We start from the raw sequence: 24,281 nt of genomic DNA on the forward strand, positions 1-24,281 counted from the left end.
GTCCGGGAGGACACCGCAGGTAACCTCCTTAGGTGCAGAGATGAAAGGTGGCAGGTGGATCCTCTGGTTTATTCCAGTGAGGAAGTGGGCGATCCATTGGGGCATGTCCCCTTGGAAGCCGATGTGGTGGAGTCTTTCAATCAGTGTGTGGTGGGATACGGTGTCAAAGGCTGCCGATAAATCGAGGAGGATCAAAGCTGCTGTTTCTCCTCGGTTGAGGAGGGTTTGGTTGTTGTCTGTGGCTGCATTCATGGCGGCTTTGGTGCTGTGATTGCTGTGGAAGTTGGATTGGGAAGCGTTTAAGAGCGGGTGCTGCTCCAGGTGTGTCACGAGTTGATTGTCAAAGATCTTTTCCAGTACCTTCACTGGGAATAGGAGTAGGGAGATTGGTTGATAGTTTTTGAGTTCGCTGGGGTCGACATAGGTTTTTTTTGAGTAGTGATCTGACTTAGGCTTGTTTTCAGGCATCAGGAAATGTTAAGATGGTGATAGAGGCTTATGAAATATTAAATGAATGTATTTTAACTCTGCTGTTTAAAAAATTTACTTTTGAGGATTTCTATATTGACAATAGGAATAATTCAAGCTTATGAATATATCAATGGTACCAAAGCTGGAGATCTGTAATTTGCGATAACTAACATTTTTCCTCTGATAAGTAACTCACTTGAGGAACAAAACTAAAGCTGATTCACCAGCGAAGCTGAATATGCTCAGTCGTTTGACATCATGCTGGAATTCCCCATCAATGGTCAGGATTTACAATTTACTGTTGACTCACTGCATATTGATAGGCAAGTGTGCATTTATATTCTCTGTTCCACAATATGATTTTCAATTTAGAGTCCTGTGGTAAGAACATATTTGGTGTTGAATACCAGTCGAATCTGAAACTTTTAAATACCCTAGAATAAAACTGAAGAAACTGAATGGAGCCAGTGGTTAATGGCTGAAGGACGTAATGAAGGAACGGCTAACACTGTCGCTCCCATTTAACCCAACTTTGAGCAGACCTCCCCAATTAAAATTATTGAACCATGCTACTGCCACACAAGAAACGTAAGGCTGAATAATAGAAACCTTTAGCAACATGCATATGCCTTGGTGTATGCACTATTAATGACTTAAAACTATGAACCTAACGATCTCTCCATCACCACCTGTAAATTATTTTTTTTAAATATAAATTAAATTGGAAAGGAGAAAAGTAAAGAAAATTTGCTCACGGAGGATAGGACAGGGAAAAAGAAGTATTAGGAGATGAGGAGATGGTGATGGACATTAAAAATGTAATGAAATGTACAAATAAAGCATTGTAAGCCCTGGGGTAAAAAAGATGTCTGTGTTTAAAACTGAGATTTATGTTATTTGCTAACACCACTTGTACAATAACTCACATCATTTTGTTTTCTCTAGGAGACTGTGGCCTTGGAATAAGTATCATTGGAATGGGTGTTGGTGCAGATCAAGGATTGGAGAAGCTGGGGATATTTGTGAAAACTATAACTGATGGTGGAGCAGCTCAAAGAGATGGACGGTAATGTCAGTCAAATGCCTGCCCTTGTTTGTGTTCACCACAATGTAGTGGTTCAAAAACATCCAGTCACTTTGATCTTCGAAGCAAAATGTGTCTGCTCAAACAAGTTAGTAACATAATAGTGTGTGAAAGGTGTTTTTGTAAGCTTCTTCAGAAGTCCCATATTTTAGAATTTTACATAGTACGATTTGGTTGTTTGGTATTATTTCTTTTAAATGCTGTATTTCCTGGAGGAAGGGCAGGAGGTTCTCAGGAACCTGAGATAAAAGTGGCTACTTTTGATTACTTTTTTTACCTGCGTTTATTTGCTTTAGATATGCAAAGCAAATTTGTGAGGGTTTGGCTTTATAGTATACATTGGTCACAGCTTAATTACTGAAGGTTTTTTAAATTGGGATCAGTTCAGTCTTAATACAGCCCATCCAGCGCGAATTGGTGTGAACATTAGTTAAGGATTTGTAATCCTTCCTAACATTTCATGCAATTAAATGGAAAGAAATTTCACTCAGTTGTATAGGGATGAAACGGAATTGCAGTGTTTAGCAGGTTGCAATGCCATAATTGTATTCCCCTGATCTGAAAGAAACAGGTTAGTGTTAGATTTCTTACCTTGGAATATCCCCAGGCGTCAGACTGGATCCGGAAAGATTTACGTAGCAGTACCCTTGCGCATCCGCGTCCGTCGTCGGTGTCGTGATCGGCGGGATGACGTTGTCAGAGCACCTAGACTCCGCCCTCGCAATCAAGCGCAGATCCGGGAAGAGCAGTACTCTTAGTCATTTTTTGACTAACTTTTTTATCTATTTTGGATCACTTCTCGAGTCGATCTTCAACTCGCGGTGCCGGTAGGGATGCCTGGTTTTAAACCTTGCGAGGATTGTCACCGCTTGATGTCGGTGACCGACTCCCACCGTCGGTGCCTTACTGTCTCGGGGCCGACCACGATGACAAGTCGTGCCCAGACTGCTGGGCCTTGACCTTGAAGGCTAGGCGGGAGCAGTCCCGTAAGCGAATTGAGCTCCGGCAGTCGACCCTGCGCCGCTCGAGGTCCAGGAGGAGGTCGAGAGACCGGTCGTGGGGCCGCAGTCATCGCCGCACCCCTCGTCAGGCTCCAAATCCTAAGGTAAGTCGAGGCAAACAAAAAAGAAGTTAAAGAAGCGTCATCGCTCTTCCGACTCCCCCTGACGCTCGGACGACCATGCCGGGGGTTCGGGCGGCACCGCCCACGTGGCTCCGCCGGAGCCGCAAGCGCCGCGTCCAGCTCCATACCAGTCGGTCCCAGCTCCATACCCGCCGGTCCCTGGGCTGCACGCGACACCAGAGGAGATTAGTGCTTTCCTCACGGCCATGAGGTCGCACTTCCCTCCGTCTGACCCTGCTGAGGCGCCTTCGGACCCCCCGGGTCAGTCTGGGAGCCCTAGCCGGCTGGCGGCTCCTGCGCCGTCGACGACTCTGGTCCCGACGCCGCAGGGCTCCTCAGGATACAGGCCTGGATCAGTGACGTCGCAAGTCGACCTTACGACCCCTCTGATGGCGCCGTCCCTAAGGGTGTCGCCCCCGATGACGTTGTCCCCGGTTCTAGCCCGGGTCCGGCGGCGGACTGGCGCCGTCTTCGCTGATCGGTGAGCCCTTCACTTTTTCCCCTGACTATCAGGAGATGGATGCGAGGAGGACTGGGAGAGGTCTGAGGACCTTCTGGCACTGCAGTGACAATTGAGCCAGGACTGGGCAGACGAGCTGGGGGAGGCCAGTGGTCTGGACACTTCGCCCAAAACTGGATTTGTCTCCCCGCCAATCGTGGCTACGCAGGAGGGGGCTGCTTACAGCGTGGTGTTGACTAGGGCAGCCAAGGCCTTGGCTCTCGAGCTCCGTGTCGCGGCCGTGAGGACTAACCTCCTCACTGAGATGCTCAAACCGCAGGCAAGCTCCTCTGAGCCTCTCCTGCCGTTTAACGAAGCCCTCACCGACGTTCTGGTGGGCACCCGGTCCAAGCCCTCTACAGGCCTCCCTGTAGATCAGATCGTGGCCTGACGCCACCGCATGGCTCCGGGCGACCCCAGCTTCCTGTCCGTTCACCCCACCCCGAGAGCCTGGTGATCCAGGCCTCTACATCCCAGACCGCATTCCCGACAGCTCCTCCGGATCGGGAATCCAAAAGTCCCCGAGTTTGGGGTTACGGTCTGTCAACCCCGCCTGCCTTTTGGGCCGTTACACCCACTCTCTGTGGGATACGGTTGCGAAAGTGCTGCCGCAGTGCCAGGTGGAGGTCCAGGCAAAGCTTAGCCAAAGCTTAGCCAAGCCCTAGCGGAGGGACGGGATGTAGCACGCTATTCGATACGGTGTGGACTTGATACCACAGACTCGCTGGGTAGGGCGATTGCAACGACAGTGGCGGTTCGCCGCCACTCCCGGCTGAGGTCCGCATAGATTTTTGGGGGTTGTCCAGGCCACCCTTATGGACATGCCTTTTGATGGCCGTCACCTCTTTGGCGACAAGGTGGACAGTGCGCTGGAGCGTTTGAAGGTTTCCGGGGCTACGGCCAAGTCCTTGGGCCTCTGCCAACGCCAGCAAACTTACGCTTTTCGCCCTTTTTGTGGCCAAGGAAGGGGCGCGCCCACACATCCAGCTAGCCACAGGCCGCAGAACCAACCATCAACGTGGACGTGGTAACCGCCGTGATTGTACCGGGTGACAACGGCAAGGTCAGTCCACATCCGCCCATGCAGCATCCGCCTCAAAGTCCTCCTAGTCCGAGCTTTCAGGCCCATTTGACACCAGTGGGGGGCAGGGTTCGCGATCACCTCCTCCACTGGCGCTCCATCACATCGGACAGGTGGGTGCTGCAAATCGTCTGAAGGGGCTACTCCCTCCCCTTCGAGGCGACCCCTCCAGCCATGCCACCGCAGGTCGGGGGATCACTTGCAACTTCTACAGGAGGAAGTTATGGCCCTCTTGGCCAAGGGGGCCGTCAAGTGCGTTCCTGGGTCAGAAGTAGGATGTGGTTGCTAGTCCCACTACTTTCTGGTACCCAAGAAGGGCAAAGGAGGCCTACGCCCTATCTTGGACCTCCGGAGCGTCAACGGCTTCCTCCGGAAGGAGAAGTTCAAGATGCTGACTTTAGCTCAGGTCCTAGCTGCCCTGGACCCTGGAGACCGGATGGTGGCGTTGGACTTGCAGGATGTACATTTCCATATTCCCGTGCTGCCGGCCAACCGTTGTTACCTGCGGTTCACAGTAGGTCACGGGCACTTTCAGTTTACCGTGCTCCCCTTTTTCGTCTTACAAGCGCCCCTCGGGTGTTCACGAATGTAATGGCGGTGGTCGCAGCTCATCTGCGCAGATTAGGGGTCTCAGTCTTCCCCTATCTCGACGACTGGTTGTTGAAGGAGGACTCGCCCCAGACAGTCGTCAGCCACCTCCAGACTACGGCCGACCTCCTGCACCTGCTGGGGTTCTCCATCAATGTGCCGAAGTCACACCTGTGCCCCTCTCAGAAGCTCCTCTTCATCGGAGCGGTTCTGGACTCGGCGCAGTTTCGGGTTAACCAATCGAACAGCGGGTTCGGGATATTCAGGCTCTGATTCCGACCTTTCATCCTTTATCCCGAGTCTGTCAGGTTGACGCTGCGGCTTCTGGGGCTGATGGCCTCCTGCATCCTTCTGGTGCATCACGCCAGGTGGTGGATGCGGGCTCTGCAGTGGGACCAGAAGTTTCAGTGGGCCCAGCACCAGGGCAACCTGGACACAGGATTTAATCGCCTTGAAGATTGGGCATCCCTCCTGTGATCAAATGAATCCTTGAACAATTTTATCGTAATCCTTACTTCCTTCAGGCCTACACAAATGTTTCTTGATTTTATTTTGTGTATCTTTGTAAATACGTAACCATGTAAATATTTTGCACAATATAAATGTCACTTAAACTCACCACTTACCCACACCAAAATGTCCCCCACACTGTCCGAAACCCACGCCAATATGGCCGCCGTGCTGACCATGCTGAGTCCCTTGTCTATTTCCAAACACCACTTTATCTTCACTTCACCCACGAGCACTCCAGCGATCCCCGCCCATCTGAGCCCAGAATTGCCATCGAGCAACCCAACCAGGAAGTAAGTACTCGCCAAAGCGTAGCTCTCTCGCCTCTTCCTGAAACTTTAAAACCCTTCAGTAGCTGTAACTGTAATATAAATTAATTTCAACTATTTTCCCTAGTGAGACACGATCGGTCCGGTCTCCTATGAAGAGGCTATCTTGCCCTGGCTTGGTAATTATATTGCATGTACTTATTATGCGACTCAAATTTCAGTTTAACCCTCGTACTTACCCCTCTCTACCCGCTTTTTGGCAGGAAAATGCTCAGATAATTGAGTACCCGACCATATTTCCCTTGATATTGGGCACCGCCCCCTGGAAATAAACAATGTTTGGACCTAAATCTGGTAATTAGTACGATAAGCATGTCATTTAACCGTCTGTTCACTACTGCGCAGCATGTTTATCTCACTCGAGACCTCACCGCGGAATCTTAACTAAGCTTGCCCGGGTGCCCGCCCCATCCGTGCACAGTGTCCAGAAAACAATGGCCCCAAATCCACCTGCACGTCACCTTTCATTTCAATGCAGTGAGACGTATTTGCGCATTACAGACCCGCCCGGCACTGACGGCATGAAACGCCGTGATCCTAAACCGCGTCATTTCACTTCACGTGCTTCTCTTGTATGTACTTAGGCACAGTAACTGTAAAATATTTTGTTCATTTTATTTCATGCAACGCCCCCACCAGTCTCCCCACTGCGCCGGAAATCGCATGGGACTTCACTTGATTTTAATTGCCATCTGTTGCACATGGAAAACACACTTTTGTTTTAGATGGTCAGATATGTTACATGCTAATGCTAGTACTTACCCTTGTTTTCATTTTTCCTCCCCCTTTTTTCCAAAAATTTGTATGAATATATATGTGTAGGTAAAAAATTGCCTAAAGATTTTCAAGACAAACCTTTTTATTCTCTGTCCTGAAGATGATGCCACTCATTTCACAATAGGCATCGAAACGTCGTCGACATTTTAGCGTCATATGTAAAATGAAAAGTATAAATTGTATACAATGATGCTTCTAAAATGTATTTTTGTCTGTTCACTGAACTACTAGTATACAGACTGACTTGTTCGTTCTAACCCCATCCCCTTGTTTTGTCTTGTCCCCTGTGGGCTGCTGGCTGCACCCACTGTGTAAAAAAATCCTCTTTATTCTTGCTTATCACTTTAATTAAAATTCCTGTCCGGCTGGACAAAGGTCATACATACTATTGAGCGTATGTCTATCATTTTTGCGAAAGATCCCTGAACTACTAGGGACCACTGTTTTTTGTAACCTGTCCGACCATGTCTGGATCTCGGAGGGCACTGTGAGACAGTTGCAGGTGTGGCTCACGGACCGCGATTGGGTCAGTGGCAGATCCCTCTCCCAACCGGAGCATGTAGTTGTGACGGATGCGTCTCTCCGGGGCTGGGGGGGGAGGCCACATTGGAGAGGCGGAGATCAGAGGCCTCTGGTCTCCAGCAGACTTTCGGCTCCACATCAAGCTTCTGGAGCTGCGGGCGATCCGACTTGCACTAAAAGCATTCCTTCCCTCTGTCCGGGGAAGTGTAGTGTAGGATGGCATGGACAACATCACCGCCATGTGGTACTGCGACAAACAGGGCGGGGTGGGGTCGTGGACCCTTTGTCAGGAGGCTCTGCGCCTCTGGCAATGGCTGGAACACCAGTGCGTCACCCTGGTGGTTTAACACCTGGCAGGTTCCCTGGATACCAGGGCGGACGAACTCAGCCCCCGGTGCATGATGGATCACGAATGGCTTCTGATCTCTGACGTGGCGCAAGGTCTCTTTCAGCAGTGGGGAGAGCCTTGGTTAGATCTATTCGCCACAGAAGAGAACGCGCAATGTCATCAGTTCAGCGCATTGGAATTTCCTCGGAGACGCTTTTCGACGCGAGTGGAGCTGCGGTCTTTTTTACGCCTTTCCACCTATACCACTTGCGACCGGGCCCAAGTCATTCTTGTGGCTCCGGACTGGGCACGAAGATATTGGTATCCCGAGCTACTCAGCATGTCAGTCGATCCCCCGATTCGTCTGCCTCTTCAGGAGGACCCTCTGTCACAGCAGCAGGCGACGGTCCTCCACCCGAACCTGTCCAGTCTCCAGCTACGTGCGTGGAGATTGAGCGGCGACAGTTGAGGCCATTTGACTTGCCTCCTGAAGTCTGTGATGTGGTTCTGGCAGCCAGGCGCTCCATAAAATTGGTATACGCCTGCAGGTGGAACAAATTTGTGGCATGGTGCACAGCAAAGGCTGTGGATCCACTCTCTACCCCCTTTCAGAGGTTCTCCTCTTTCTTCTTAGTCTTGCCCAGCAGGGCTCTGCTTTGGGCACTATCAAAGGCTACCTTTCTGCCATTTCAGCCATCTTGAGGCTTCCTGATCAGCCTTCTCTTTTCAAGTCCCCTATTGTAAATAGATTCTTGAAAGGCATCACGCACATGTTTCCTCCTGTTCCTTTTGTGATGTCTCAGTGGGACTTGATCCTTGTTCTAACCTATTTGATGTGCGCTCCTTTTGAGCCACTTCACAATTGCCCTCTTTGCCTTCTGACTCTTAAAACTGCATTCCTGGTTGCCATCACCTCTGCCAGGAGAGTGAGTGAGCTCCAGGCTCTATCTTCTAAACCTCCTTTCCTCTCTCTCCATCCGGACAAAGTTGTCTTGAGAACTCGTCCTTCTTTCCTGCCCAAGGTGGTTACAGCCTTTCATATCCGGCAGCCCATCACCTTGCCCACCTTCTTTTCACCTCCGCATCCCTCGAAAGAGGAAGAGAGGCTCCACCATCTGGACCCAAAACGTGCGCTCTCCTTTTATCTAGACCGCACACGCCAGCTCTTTGTTGATTACATAGGCGGTAAGAAGGGATGGGCGATGGACAAGCGGACCATCTCTCAGTGGGTCATTTTGTGCATCAAGGTCTGTTACTCTTTGGCCAAAAAGGAGCCTCCACTCGGGCCATGGCGACTACTACTGCCCTGGGTCGGAAAGTCCTCTTGCAGGACATCTGTCAGGCAGCTACGTTGGCCTCGCTACACACGCTTGCTAGACACTACTGCCTAGACATCCAAGACTGGAGAGATGGCTTTTTCGTCCGTTGCGTTCTGCAGGACTTTCTGGTGTTATCTTGGTTTGCAGACCCACCACCAGGGTTGGTATTGCTGGGGTATCTATTCTAAGGTAAGGAATCTAACACTAACCTGTTTGTTTCATATGCACAAGTTACTTACCTTCGGGAACGTTCCATCTGTAAAACTGTAGTTAGTGTTAGATTCCTTACTGCCCCACCCATCCTTCCGAGTCTGCGAACCGATATCTAGGGTTAAGATATCTCCCGTAGAGGGCCCTGGTTTCAATGCACCAGTGTCGGGCTCTGGCATGGCTCTGCGTTCCTGGCGCGGAAAGCTATGTACAAGAACTGACGTCAGCGCGTGAGGGCGGTGTCTAAGTGCTCCGACGTCATCCCGGCGATCACGACGACCGATGTGGAGCCGCAGACGATGCCTACCGACGCGCAAGGGTACTGCTACGCAAAATTTTCCAGATCCAGTCTTATGCCTGGGGATATTCTAAGGTACGGAATCTAACACTAACTACTGTTTCTTACAGATATATCGTTACCGTTACATCAAGCAGTAGTTTCAAGAAAGGCTGGAAAGATTGTTAGCAAGTGTTAAAAATGCATTTGTAAGTTTGCTTGCTTTAGTGTCCAGCTCCTCTCTATGCTTTGCAAATGATCGTTATTGACAGAGGCCCAGTTATTTATGAGTTTGCCACCACACTTGTTTTGTCGTTTATAAACCATCCACTCATTTCGATTTTCCAGCTCCCAAAGTGTAGTAAGTTTGATTTGTCATAGTTTATGGTAAAGTGGTTCATGGCACAGCAGTACATTTCAAAGCATGTCAATGTATGTTGAAGACCAACACTTGTTTGATCGAAAATGATGGTGTTGTCTGCACATATTAATAACTGAATTATACTACCCCTGATTATTTTGGGGAAGAGGGCCAGGCTCTTTAATTATGCGAGTTAGTTGTGATGTTGGTAACAAAGGGTAAACGCATTGGTGATAAAACGCAGCCTTGTTTGAGGCCCCTGGTATTCAAGAGGTACTTTTTGACCAGGGATTTGCCATCACCCAATTTCACTATGACCCCAGTGTTCATGTATAAGGCCTGAAAGGCCTGTAACACATTGGGGTCTAATCCCCGCCCATTTAATTTGCTCCAAAGTATATTTCATTAACAAAGAACAAGGGGGCCCTTATGGTCAAAAAGGGACCGAGGGGAATAGTGTTATTAGAATCAATGGTCCCTTGAAAGAGTGAATACAAAAGTATAGCCACAATGCTGAAATCAGAATTGAGTCTAGATACGTTCAATGCAAAAAATAGTACAATTTATTAACAAAAGTAAAACGTGACAGAGTAACTGGAAATCATCCGATTTCCTTACCTCAAGCATAAGGTGAACAGTGACTTAGTGATAAAAGTAAACAGTCAAATTAGTCACAACAACACAAAAAATACCTTATGCTCAGCTTAATATTATACTGTAGTCAGGAGTCAAGCTGTGGGTGTCGACGACGTTTCGATCCCCAACAAAGATTATGGGATCTTCCTCAGGACGGATCGAATGGGGAATGCCTGAGAAGTTGCCAGTGTCAGCTGGCTGGAAAGAATGGTCCATTGTGTAGTGGTTCCGGCAGTAAATATAGGGGCGAGATCACGGAGGCACCTTACCAGTGGCAGAGCGCTTACCGGTGGGCCGTCAAGGGGATCTGCAAGGTGATGGAAAGACACAATGGTCTGGTCAGTTGCCAGTGGTTCCAACCACATGCGAGTACATAGAACCAAAGGCAGTCAAGGTGATAAACTATCTTCAAAGGGATGATCTGGCACAATGGACAGGAGCCGATGGAACCACTTTCGAGGGAAGCTTTTACTCTTGTTAATAAATTGTACTATTTTTTGCATTGAACGTATCTAGACCCAATTCAGCGTTGAGGCTATACTTTTGTATTCGCTCTTTCAAGGGACCATTGTTTCTAATATCCCAAAGTATATTCCAGTCAAATGCATCGAACACCATGTTCAGGTCAATCAAACAGGCACAGAGAACGGACAATAGCATTGGGCGTTTCCTTGCAAGTGTTGAAGATGTCATTACCTCTGCCTCTCTGTTATGTTATGTTAAGACTATATTTCTTGAGCGCACGGCTACCCGGAGCGGGTGTCCCGGCGCTCTCTGAAGCCTGTTCGATGCCATGGAATCAGTACATATTTGTCCGTGCTTATCTTTAAATCTTTCAAAAGTAGTCTAGCAAATTGTTTGTCCTCCACATCCAGCTGTGGCTCCTTCTTGTGGCGAGGACAGAGGATGGCACCCCACCAAGATGGCCGATCCTGCCCTGTGAAATAGATGGCATCATATAGTAGATATGGCCATGATAGCCAGGTAAGTAGTGTATGATTTTAACAGGTTTGCCCGAAGGCCGTTTAGGCCAGGAGTTCAATCAGCTCTACTATCTTTGATAGTAACAAACACAACGTTTTAGGACACCATCTCTGGGTTGCACAAATGTCCTTCGTAGAACTATTAATACTATTTTCATCTGCCACCTTGTCCTTTGACTCACAATATGATATAATGTGCTCCTCCATTCTGCTACATGGAATGCCGTTTACTATCTTATTTGTGCTTGTGGGGTCTATTAAGTTTATAAATGCCGAAAACTCTCAACTACCCCCCCCCCCCCCCCCCCCAATGTCGAAGTTGTGTACTGATTAGTATTAGTTGGACGTGAGTTTAAACTCCCTTTGGCAATGTTTGAATGTGAGGATGTCCCAGTTGTGAAACAGATCAGAAATCGTGCGGCATCCTCCTTTTCATGCATCGAAAGGTCCTGGTGCGTATGTGGGCGGGAATGCTGGGTTATAGGGTGATGGGAATCTGGTCAAGGCATTTACCCTGTGTATATCATCCCACACCTTTAAGGGTGGTTTTGGTAGGTGTACTCAAGTAAACCTTAGGCAGACGCTCCACTTTGGATTTCCACAGTAGGTCCCATTTACTCCTGGCTGCCACGTCCCTGTCCATATGTAACTAATGTTTATCGGATATCCAGGATGACCATTCTGTAATCACTCTTTAGTTGGGCTACTTTGTAGTAGAGATTCATGTCTGGTAATGCTAGACACCCCCCCCTGTATTTGTGAAGCCGGAGTTGACGAAATGCCAATCTGTTCCCTCCACAGATAAAGCGGATGATCAACGATTTGAATGTAGCGAAGAACCCTTGTTCTATCTCAATCGGGAGGCCTTGGAAAAAATAAAAAGACTCTAGACAGTATCATCATCTTGATCGCCTGAATGCGACTCAACCATGAGAGATACAATGGAGCCCATTTACAGAGGTCTGCTTTCACTTTTTGAAGAAGTGGGGGGTAATTTGCCTTATAAAGGTCTTGTATCTTAGGAGTTATTTTAATTCCCAAGTATGTGATTTCTTTTTTTCCCATTGGAAGGGCGTAGCATCGACCAAAGCCATCATCTACTCCGTAGCATTGTGAGGTTCAGCAGGTAAGATTTAGTAAGGTTAATCCGTACCCAGCTACCAGTTCAAAACGCCTCAACTCTTCCATTACCCCTACTAATGAGGTTTCTCGAGCTGTGAGTGATGAGAGCATGTCGTCCACGAACAGAGAAATCTTATGTTCGTCTCCCTCAAATGGAATAACCTGTATCACAGGCGGCTTTTAGCAGCTAGGGGTTCTATGCTTAGGGCAAAAAGAAGTGGGGATAGAGGACATCCCTGGCAAGTTCCCCTCGTCAGTGGAAACACAGCTGATCTCATTGCATTGACCAGAACCCTGGCGCTGGGGCATGCATAGTTCGCTCTTATCATTGCAGTAAACCGGTCACAGAACCCGTAGTTTCTCAAGGCTCGAAAAAGTAAGGACCAGTCCACACGTTCAGAGGCTTTCTCGGCGTCTAGCGCCAGAAGAACTGCTGGAACTGATTTTTGTTCGCCTTTTCCACAAGATGGAAAACCCTTAGTAGATTGTCATGAGTTTGCCTGCCCTGAATGAACCCAGACTGGTCCAGGTGGATCAGTTCTGGCATTAGTGATTCTAGCCTACTTGCCAGTATCTTTTTGTATATTTTGGTGTCCAGATTGAGGAGCGCTATTGGGTGGTAGGAGCTACATAGTTGAGGATCCTTCCTGGGCTTAGGCAGCACCGAGATAAGGACCTCCCCATAGATGTCGTCCCACACACACCCCACACCCCGACTCCAGGGAGGAGTTATATAGATTTACCAATTGCAGGATTACCTCTTACCCAAATGTGTGGTTTTAAGTTAGCTATGGCACTGCTCACTTCCTCCGGGGTTATAGGTGCTCACAGTTCATCGTTCTGTGAAGCTGACACCTACGGTAGCTCCACCTCCCCCAGGTATCTTTCCTGGTCATTCAGCTCATAACTCTCTGCCTGATATAGATTGAAGATGTAGAATTGGCCAAAAGCAAAGGCCTTGTCTTGCGCTGCAGTCGCATTGACCTCTAAGTAGTGCCTTGAAGGCATCCCAATTAGTAGCTTGCTAGAATATGGAACTCGTTTTCTCCATTCATCAGAAAAATCTCTTCTACGCCTCTCTTCAAAAAGGAAGCAAAATAATTCCCAATGAGCGTCTTTTTATACCTTAAATCTGCACAACCGCGACACCAGTTGCTCAACCCCTCAACTACCTCTACTCTCGGGTTGCCGGACGCAAAATGAAGACCTACTCGAGCTTGATTTCTTTTACTGCTCAGAACATTTCTTCTCATTACGGCCACGAGAAGTGAAGACCTACACAAACTTGAATGGTCTTTTACTGCGCAGAACAATTATGCTCAATGCTGCTACTTTTTGCTATGTTCAGATTGTTTCTGTGTATGTAATGTTCCCCCCGTTGATTAAGATTACGGTCCGCCTTATGTAAAGCGCTCTGATACCCTAGCGTGGGTCTGGTTCGTGCTCTATAAAACTTTAAAAATAAATAAAAAGTTCTTGGGGTCATTTCTAAGGAAATATTCCTTGATGGTCTCCTGTAATTCGTTGCACAGTAATCAATACTTTGTGAGGGCCACCTGAAAAAAACACTTCTCGTATTTTGGAGAGGGCCATCGCAGGCCATTGGTGTGCATGGGGCATGGTCCAACACGGGGATAGGGTGTGTGGAAGTGGCCTGCAGTGCTGGGATTAACGTCTTACTTGCGAAGATGTAGTCAATCCTAGAGTAGGACCTGTGTGTATGGAAAAAGAAAGAGTAATCCCAATCTTGTGGGTTCATTATGCCCCATGTATCTACTAAGCCCAACAAATAGACATCTTCTTTTAAGGCTTTGGTAAAGAGGTTAGAGACTGCCCTTTGGGATTGCGTGCTGTCTGGGCCTACGTCTGTTAAATTGAAATCCCCTAATCGGAAAATGCCACCCTCAGCAATCCCCCCAGCCATAATAGGACCTTGGATATGAATGCAGTTTGATTGGTGTTAGGCGCATAAATAGAGGCATATGTGCAAAGTCGACCCTGCAGTTTCCCCCTTAACCATCACTATCCTGCCCTTCTTATCCATGTTGCTTCCTTCCGGCTGGAACTTCAGGGCTCTATGAAAGAGGAGCTCAACCCCGTTGTGCTTGGTCGTGGTTGAAGAACGGTAGATAATGGTATATGTCCTGTGTCTTTATCAATGTTACACAATTTCTGGGGTTTGCCAGGGGAGTTGAGCCCCTTCACATTCCATGTTAACAAGGTAAGTATCATTTATAGTAAATATTTGTGATACAGCGCCATCCTATATTATTGGGCTCTCCCTCCCTCTCTGCCATACCACTAGTGTTCTCCACAGCTGGTCCATGGTCCCCATCCCACCTGATTCTTATGAATGAAAAACCCTCTGTGCACCACTCACCATAATAACAAAAGAATTCTAAGTCCAAACTTTTGGGGTCAACTTAACGTAGTGTCGCGTCAGGAGAGATGGTAAACAGTATATTCCCCTTTCTATTTCTCTTCCAACCCATGAGCCATCACAACCCCACCCTCATTTATCAGTATATAAAGGAGACATCTAGTCTCCTTCAAGACCCAAGTCCATGGGGCTCCACAAGTGGTCTCCCGGAAATGGTCTGGTCCCTCATCAATATAGCAAGGCCAGGAGAAGGTATAGCCCCTTACCCTACGTCTGAGAGCTATTTCATCTCTCACCCCTGTCCATTAAAGTCAGAGTTGATTATCCGTGATCTCGCCCAAACCTCCAGGTTGTACCTGTAGCGTTGGCCTTTGTCCTTATACATTGCACTTGACAAAGTGTTCAGAAGTCAATCCATTCCACCTTTGTCAATCTCTACTCCCCCTTCGTAGTTATTTTCCTTTTAGGGATTTCGCCCTGCCATGGTCCATCTCTATTTTACTCCACCGCCTTTTTCTCTGTGTCGCTTTCCGAGGATCCTAGTCCCCGATCTTCAGGACTTACCAGGCCCAACAGTTTTGCCACTTCAACGTAGGAGGTATAGTGGTGTTGCTTCTTTAGTGAAAAAGCAATTCCAAAGATGTAGGCTCATCTATATTTTATTATCTATTTTATTATCTCGCCTTAGCCAGTCCGTGACTGGTCTAATTTGTTGCTGGTGCGCCGGTGTCGCTGGAGCCACATCCTGGTATAATTCACGCTCGAATCTTTGGAGGGATATGTCCTCTTTCGATCTTGCTGCCTGAAGAATCGCCTCTAATCTTGTGAGAGTGTAGTTCAGCCAGGATGTCTCGTGGTCTCTTATTCCCTCCAGAGAGTGGGGGGTCCACCCTATCAATGTTTATCTTTGAGCCTCCTGGTCCGAGAACTTCTTCAAATACTCCTTAAGACAAAGGCTATCAGGTCTGTCCCTTCCGCCCCCTCCTCCAGGTTCTTTAGGCAAACATTCTCTTTGAGCTCTGTCCTCGAGGTCCTCTCATTTTAGAATTGTGACTAGTAGCTGTTCCTGGAGCCCTTTCGTCATGTTTTCTATCTCCTCCATTTTATGCTCCATTTCTTGCACTTTAGATTCTACTTCCAACGTGCGACTGCGGACTGAGTTAACATCTTTCTGCAGCGATGGGAGCTTGCCCTGGATGTCAGAACGTAGGGCCTCAGGTGAGCCCTCTTGATCCGCCCTAAGTTCCACTCTGAATTCTTTCTTGGAGTCTCTTAGGGGGGCTAGCAGGTCGTCTTTAGTGAGCGCTATATCTCTCTCCTGCCTGGCTCCTGTTAGTTGCCCTCTCGTCTCCGTAGGAGTAAAATAGCTATTGGACTTGTGTCTTTGTGGGTGGCATAGAGCCCGTAGTATCTACTGGTCAGCCCCTCTGGACTGAGTAGTGTAGCTCCGTAGGCCGTTGCATCCTTGTTTGGGCAGTACCTCCTGGGACGGGGTTTCTGTGTCAGGCAGAGACCTTTATCAGATCACAAGCCTGTGTGAGCGATGGGGACTCATCACCCTCATGTGCCAGCTTGATTGATCACCTTAGATTCATCTTGTGTAGATAGCCCCATATCTTCTGAAGATAGTCTGATTAGAAGGGATTCCTTCCGCAGCTAGGGTTATGGAGGGTTGCACCAGGTCGCTCTCCTTTTGCTGGCCCACTAGCCTGGGTGGCCCCTGTAAGCTGAGACTCCTTCTTCAAGACCTCTCCTCCCTTGGATCTATCCTTGTGGGGGAACTCGTTGTCCTTCAGCTCCGTGTGGGGAATTACGTCATGTAGGCTCCCTAATTATGTAGCTTAATTTCCCCCCAAGGGTGCCACGACTGTAGATAGGTTTCAGTGTGCCTGGGATTGTTTCATGCCCTGGGTGCCGTGGCCATGTTGAAGTCCGGCACCCAGATACACTGATGTCCCACCTGCAGTGCCCCCAGATGTCTCCCATCGTCCAGGGTGAGCTGCTCACTAAGCCTCCTGCAGACACCACCAGCCCCACTGTACTTGCTCTAAAGGGGATCGTTTGTGGTTCGAACATCGCCATGTTGAAATTGGGTATTGGCCCCCACGTGTTTCCCCACAGCTTCTCCCTGCACCGGTGGGGATCCTCCACACTTCCTGCGATGATGCAGTCGGCCGTTTGGTAATCTATCGGACCAATTTTCAATCCCGGGCCAGCTGGACCCGCGAGGCCTTGAACAACACAGCCCAACGCTCCTATCTTACGGAGGCAGCACTTTTGTCGTCCCTTCCAGGAAAGGAAGGAAGCCCAATCTGTGGCAACTCACCCGATATATTGCATCGCGGCATTCCTCTCGTTTATCCCCTCCTCAAGGCCTTCCACTGCACCGCGGGCTTCTGCTGCCCCAACGATTCCGGTTCCTTTCCTGCAGCTATCCATTGAGTTTTCAGCACCACCTTACTCTCCGACTTCTTTGGGCTTTTTCCATGTCAGAGAGTCACCTTTGTTCACACTGTAAGGTGACTCTTCTCCTTTGCTCGCCACAGATCCTCAGCTCGCCACGCCCCTTGTTTTGTGTTTTTTTAAATTTGAGAATACATACTCCGATATGCCAACTATTGAGTCTTGAGCCTCAAGTTCATCATTACATGGACTGTCATCTAGTAGATTCGTATTAAAATTCCCAGTTATGGAGCGTTATAAACCGGAGTAGAATCAATAATATGTTTTTCCAGCTGGACTTCGAGTTCAGATTTTGCTTGCTGCTTAAGTTCTAGACGTGGATTGACAAAAATATTTATCATGACCACTGATGCATGCTCTGAAACGTTTTTCATGTACCTAATAAAGGACGTGTAAATATGGGTGGTCTGTTAAAATTGGTCTTACATTGAGATCAAATGAGATCCTTTCGATAGTGGCCAGACCACTAGTCGAGCTTCCTATTTATTCTTCTTTTAAAACTGGAGTGTGTATCAACTGGAAGCCATCAATTAGTATGACAGCAAAAACAATTGTTTTAATTTTTAGGGTTACAGGGATCTTTCTTTTACCCTAGGACGACCAGCCACATTCCAAGCTTTAGACTGAATCTTGTTTTGCCTGGTGCATTGATTTAAGATTTTTTTTTATTTTTTTACTAGGGACAGATCTTGGTAATAATGGTCAGTCGAGCTCATTTTATTGCTAACCGCACTGGTTCCTATTACTGAAGCTGTTAATTGTCAAGATGTGATTTATCCTACTTTCCAGTGGACTTGTATTCCAGATAGTGCTGGCGCCATGTAGTCCATTGTACCTTTTGCAGACTTCAGAAAAGAGGCCGGACTGCTCCCCAAATTTGGCTGCACATGAACACTGGATGTTGGGGGCAGAGGGTTGCTTCTCAACACTTCTACCTCAATTTGCAAAGGCACTTGTATGTGTATGAAACAGATTGGCATTCTCATGGCTGTGACAGGTGTGGTAAAACCAACTTTGTCAACGTCTTCTGAGTTTAAGAAGCATAATGCTGGGAGAACTTTGAAGACTTGTTATAAGTTCCCTCTGTTAAGGATATTGAAATGTCCTTTACATCTAAATGCGGGGGGAGGGGAGTGGGAATAAAACAGTAAGCTAGTTATGACTTTATTACTAGCATTATATTTTTGTACTCCTATGGTGTCATCAGGCAATTTTTCCTGTAACCAAAGACAAAAGGCACCCTAGGTGAGGGTTCCGTAGTCCTACTACGTACATCTTGGGATCCTGTTAGACTTCGAGTTGGTATCTTGGCCTAAGGCAGCACATCCTCCACACAAATTCCAAGCTTTGTTCCTGTGTTGAGTATAGTGGAAGTATAGTGGTAGCAATGTCCTTTTTAAGCCATTAATTTTTCCCTTGATAAGTTATCCTTTCCTCGATTTGTATTTTGCCTGGTGTTATGTGCAGTGCCGCTCTGTTATTGCCTCATTTTTATTACTATTTTGCACATTGTGTTGTGCTTTGCATATTATTTGTGTAATATTTTCCTGTGGTGATGTATCATACATTTCTTTTGCTTCCACACTATTTTCAGATTCCCAAAGTTCTTGGATATCCTTTCGTTTGATAACAGCTATACTGTATCCCATTAATTATTTGTTTAATTAATCTGTGTTGACAAACTAATTCCTCTTAGGGCAAAGCCAGGGGAAGATGGTGGGTTAAACTCACCGCTGAGAGCGCCTCCTCGTTTATCTGTTGCTTCCACCTGATGTTGGCTGCACCGTTCTGCAGTGCTCAGCTGAATTGAACTCCTCCTGTGATTACCAGACAGTCTACTGATCTGAGCTGGAGGCTCCTGCGTCATATGTGGCAACTCTAAGTGGGGGCAGCGCTGTTTTCTGGTATTTGTGCTAATAAGAAATGTTGCTGTTCTCTATCCTGTTTTTAGAGGGGGCCGGCCCATGAGACCTATTGAAATGGTGCCGCCACAAACAAGCACCTACCACGGCGGGTGGGGGGACAACTCTGCCAAAGCTCCGGCTAAGCAGAACAATGACTTCTCAGAAGGGGCGTCTCAGCAGTGCAGTGATATCGAAAAACTTTTTTTGGGCACCATACCTTAAAACTGCTAAAGTCTAGCTCTGCAACCTCCATTTTGCAGGCATCTGTCCTGGGGGATGAGTCTTTGCTTGTGATATATTAATGGCTGCTGCCCCATTAGGGACCATGGACTCGTTAAGGATTCCCATAGAGGGCAATACTGTTGCAGGAGCCCAGGAGGCAGTAACATCACTGATGCTACCATTCTTCTCCTCCTGTATAGGCTGCAGACGCTTCAACACATCACAGCCCATTGAGAGAGTTGCGAGTACAGAGGGGGATAATTGTTCAGCTGATGTAATGTTTTGAGCAGATGTAACTAGCTGTAATATGGGGGAAATCTGCGAAGGGCAGGGAAGTAGTTGCGCAACAGCTCCCTCACCAGAATTATCCTCAACTCAGATGGAAAGGTTCTTTCAGTCCTAGCCTCTGCCACAATTGCCTGATGTAAGCAGAATCATGCCTCGATACTCCGTATGCAGGTAGTAATGCTGATTAAATTTTGAGCACAACAGAAGAGACGGTGGCTTATTATTGTGCAGCTACGTCCGTAAAGCAATGCAAGCTGCCTTCTAAAAATGCATGAGGTTGTACTCAAGATGTTTCTAAAAACGTACAGGGTGGTAAATTAACTCTCCCTGTGGCAAAGGAGCCAGATATTGAGTAATACGGCCAAAGGCAACCCACTACAAGAATGGGTCATGTCAAAGGGAGAGGTGAAAGTATTAATTTCACATCTGTCTACTGCTCTGTTGGGATCTCAAAACCCTTCCAAGATGGGCAAGCAAAGGTCTGCTCAGCCATTTTCTTCACTCTCGAACAGCCTAGAAAGCTCCTCTCCCTCAGAGTCTAGCCTTTACTCACTAGGTGACACCATTCACAGCTGTTCTTCATCAGCAGCTTTATTTGACCTGTTCTCTGGGCACAATGAGCATGAACCATCACTGCTGGCTATACTGCAATTTTTGCAGGCTCTGGGCAGAAGCACAACATTATGTCCAAGTTGGAGCGGATAATGCAACTATTCAGCTCTCTGGCCAAAGTTACCAAGAAAGTGTCATCTCTTTCTACAGATGTTTCTGAACTTTCAGCAGCCTTTCTCGGACGTTGAAGACAGCTAAAAAGTTTTTTTTCAGGGTCATGAACGACACTTGGATTTAATACAATTTAAAATTGAGGGTTTGGAAAAACGACAGACTGAGCAACCTCCGTGTATTTGGAATACCTGAAGGGAAAGCAGGTGAGGATCCACACCAGTTTATGGTGCAGCTGTTTGGGAAAGCATTTCCAGAACTGTCTGACTGGAACTTGGACTCAAATCCGGAGGGCGCATGGGCTTCCTATTAACCACTCCAGCAAACTGAATGCTTCTAGTACCAGAGATAGGGCAGAGAATCATTTTCCTATCTTGATTGTTATTGGCAATTTTCTGCCAAGGCCGGCTATCTCTATTAAAAATTGCCCTTCAGTTCCGGTAATGATTGACTTCATGTCGGTATCAGTCTGTTCAGATCTTTGTCAATTTGCGATGGATAAACGTTGGAAAAGTTTGTCAATTTATTGATCCACTAAAGGCTGCCGGGGATCAAGTTGTCTTGCAAGAACCTGCAAGGCTCAAGGTCATCAAAGATGTTCAAATGTGATTATGCTTTACAGAACAGGATGAAGCACAGACCCTTTGTACTATGAAGTGGAGAATCTTGTAGCGCACTGGTTTTACTGTTCTCTTGTCTTTCTATACTGATATGTATACTTATTGTTCTCCTATATGGGTGGGTGTGGGGGGGGTTAGAGCTGACTTTATTGGTTCTTGATTTATTTTCTTTCAGTTCTTGATCTCCTCTTCCTCCACTCATCTTTTTCTCTTTCATTTTCTTGCTATGGGGGTGTGGTCCATGATGGGTGGCTGCAAAATGCACAGGGGAAATAGGGTAGGTTCTTTTGGGCTGTCATGTACATCGAGTGCTTCGGGTTAGGAATGATTCAGCCAGAGTCGGAAGGGGGGGGGGTGTGTCTGGTGGGTTGGTAGTTTGCTGTGTGGGTAGTGTGGTGGACTCTAATGGAGGATAAAATAAGTCCAATGCTATTATACTATTTGGTATTTTCTTCTTTCAAACTATGAGGTGAGGGGTCTCTTTGGCACCAGGATTGCTTTTTTAAATGGATGAAATTGTTGGGTCTTTTTAATGGGTACATTTAAATGTCTGTGTTGGAATGTTTCTGGCTTAAATGTATCCAGTAAATGCCAATTAGTCTGTGAGTAAATTAAAAAGTATAAGCCTCATTTAGTATCGCTAATAGAGACACACTTACCATACAAGGACAAATCACTACTTAAGCATCTTGGATACAATATTAGGGTTGTACACCCTGTGTGTATCCATTTTGGCTGATAAAACATTAGAATACAATGTATTAAAAACTGCCGTGGATCTCAGGGATCGATGAGTGATTGTACCGCTTACATTATATTGTACAAAATATGGGTTTTGCACAGTTTATGGGCCTACCGTGGATGAGCCGTAAATGGTAGATGGGCTGTCTCTTGAATTACTGACATGGTCTCGTGAACATTTAATCATGGGTGACTTTAATTGCGTTTTGGAGCAGAGTACTGACTCCACCAATCATTGGGCCTCTCCCCGAATGGTGAAAACTAGGACCTCTATTTTGTAACTGGCTTGCTTACATTGTTGAGTGCTGTATGGAGGGCACTGAACCCATCAGTGCCAGGATGCAAGTATTCGATCCTGCATAAACACTATTCCAGGATTCAAATGTTTTTTGTCAGTGGTATCTTATTGCCAGCCGCAAACATCGAAGCATGTACCAGAGTTAACTCTGATCATAATCCTTTATTATTACTTTGCCACTAACAGGCGGCAAGAAACCAGAGGCGCCTGTTTTCTTCCCTCACCATTTACTTTCAGATACAGAATATGTCCTATCCACTACAAAAAACTTGTCTTATTTTGTTCAAATTAATACTGGTACGGCATCTCCACCGGTTGTCCGGGATGCAATGAAGACTTTTATTAGGTGTATTACACAGCAGTACATTCTCCTCTAAAACAGATCAAAACTCATCAAGGTGCAGGCACTTTTTCCAGTCAGTTACACAATAAGAACATTCACATGCTAGTGAAATTGTAAAGGGGGGTCCAGGTAAACAGAAATTATATTCTTTGATTGAAAATCGATCAAAATTGAGGAAGGTATTGAAAGAGAAGATTGCTGCCAGTTAAGGTAGGCATCTGTCCCTTCAGTATGAGTATGGCAAGCAGGTTGGGCGTATGCTGGCACACCAAAATGCAGATAGGAAATCCAAGACCCTCATCCATTCCATCAAAGGCGATGATGGTCTGCTACACTCACATCCACAAGCAATTGTGGAGTAATTCTCAGTTTTTTCCCCATTGTATTTATATTCTGACTGATACATTTGATGAGACGGGTTTTGGGGGATATCTTCAGGGCTGCAGTTTGCCTTTTCTTGGTGAGAGACATATCTCTGCTCACCAGGCAGATATCACCCTTTTTGAAAATATGGCTTAATCTGTGTTATCCTCTGGTAAAGCATCAGGCGATGATGCGATACCGCTAGAATTTTATAAAAAACCTTCAAGTATATTATCGCTCCTCTTCTGATTAAAGTTATTCAATATGTTCGGACAAGTGGAGCGGTGCCCTGCTCTTGGAATATGACTAATATCGTGTTGGACCCGGCCTCATGGCGTGGTCCTACCCCTCCCGCATGGCGGGCCCAGGACGACATCAGCCCTCCTCCGGACCTAGGGCGGCCCCTTCGGCCCGACCCTGCACGCCCCAACACCACAGATCCGGCTACCATCCCGGATCCCCATCACCGGCCTGGCTCCAGCGTAGGCCCATCACGACCTACGCACGAGGCCGTGCCCGACTCCATCTTGGGTCCCCCACGTCACGACCACGTGGCCTCGGCCCAGGCCCCAGCGAAGCCCCGACATCGCGGCACCAAGATCCACCCAGGTGGTCGAGTGGCCACTCGCCAGATCCTGGAGGGAGAGGAGTTTCGATGGCCCTCCAGCCGTCCCCGGACGCCTGGTATCGATCGGCCTCCCTGGGCGCTGGCTCCACCCCCCTGCTGGGTGTCTGGACACCATCACCCCGGCCCCTCTGACCCCCAGGCGAAAGGGTCCGGACATCAAAGGACCTCCGTCCTATATCTGGGCCAGCCCCGGAGTAGGACGCCAGTTGTATCCTGGACTGGAAGCCCTGCTGACGCTGTCACGGCCGACACCAGACGAACTCATCTCCGGTAACCTGAACCATCTGAGAGCCTGCTGGCGCTGCCGCGGCCTACCTTGCTGAAACCATCTGAGAGCCTGCTGGCGCTGCCGCGGCCTACCTTGCTGAAACCATCGGAGAGCCTGCTGGCGCAGCCGCGGCCTACCTTGCTGAACCATCCTGAGAGCCTGCTGGCGCTGCCGCGGCCTACCTTGCTGAAACCATCTGAGAGCCTGCTGGCGCTGCCGCGGCCTACCTTGCTGAACCATCCTGAGAGCCTGCTGGCGCTGCCGCGGCTCGAACCTCTCGGAACCCCCCAGCTCGAGGATTGAGAGCTGTGCGCCGGGTATCCCCTCCTCCGCCCAGAAGCTAGACTGTCCCGCTACCTTACCCCCCTTTTCGAGACTTTACGGATCCCCTCGATCCGCCTGTATATGCTACCAAGAACCCGCAACCTTTATTACTTATAAAAGCTTGAGAACTTGACCTCCTGTGTGGTGTCCGTTTGTAGTGTGGTGATTACTCTGCTGTACGATCCTAGGAGAGGGCCCTCAGCCAGGAGGCCTCTCGGTAACGCTCGGCTACTTCTCAACGGAGAGGTGGACCTAGGGGTGGTCAGTCAGACATCTCCTGCCTCCCCCGGGGTCGCCTTTCTAACATTGGTGGCAAGCGCCGGGATCCGAGCCCACGCAGATCGTACAGAGAGTGATTCACTTGCTACCAAGAAAAACCCACTGCGACCATGAGCACAGACTTCCAGAAAGAGAAAATGGAAGACTACAGTCACAAGGAGCTAAAGCAATTCTGCAAAGAACTGGGCATCGCTACCACTGGCTTAAGCACCAAAGA

The 24,281-nt window shown here is 47.8% G+C and overlaps 1 protein-coding gene across 3 annotated transcripts in view; it reads left to right on the forward strand.

Moving 5' to 3' along the window:
* The window catches only part of LOC144823224 (neurabin-1-like), a 647,660-nt gene that overhangs the window by 190,068 nt on the left and 433,311 nt on the right, over positions 1–24,281 (forward strand). For all 3 annotated transcript variants that reach the window (XM_078681559.1, XM_078681561.1, XM_078681560.1), the window contains exon 3: positions 1,417–1,537. In XM_078681559.1, coding sequence (XP_078537685.1) covers positions 1,417–1,537 — 121 coding nt within the window. The remainder of the gene's footprint in view (positions 1–1,416; positions 1,538–24,281) is intronic.

This window comes from Lissotriton helveticus, chromosome 3_1 (assembly GCF_964261635.1).
Source record: "Lissotriton helveticus chromosome 3_1, aLisHel1.1, whole genome shotgun sequence".
Taxonomy (NCBI): domain Eukaryota; kingdom Metazoa; phylum Chordata; class Amphibia; order Caudata; family Salamandridae; genus Lissotriton; species Lissotriton helveticus.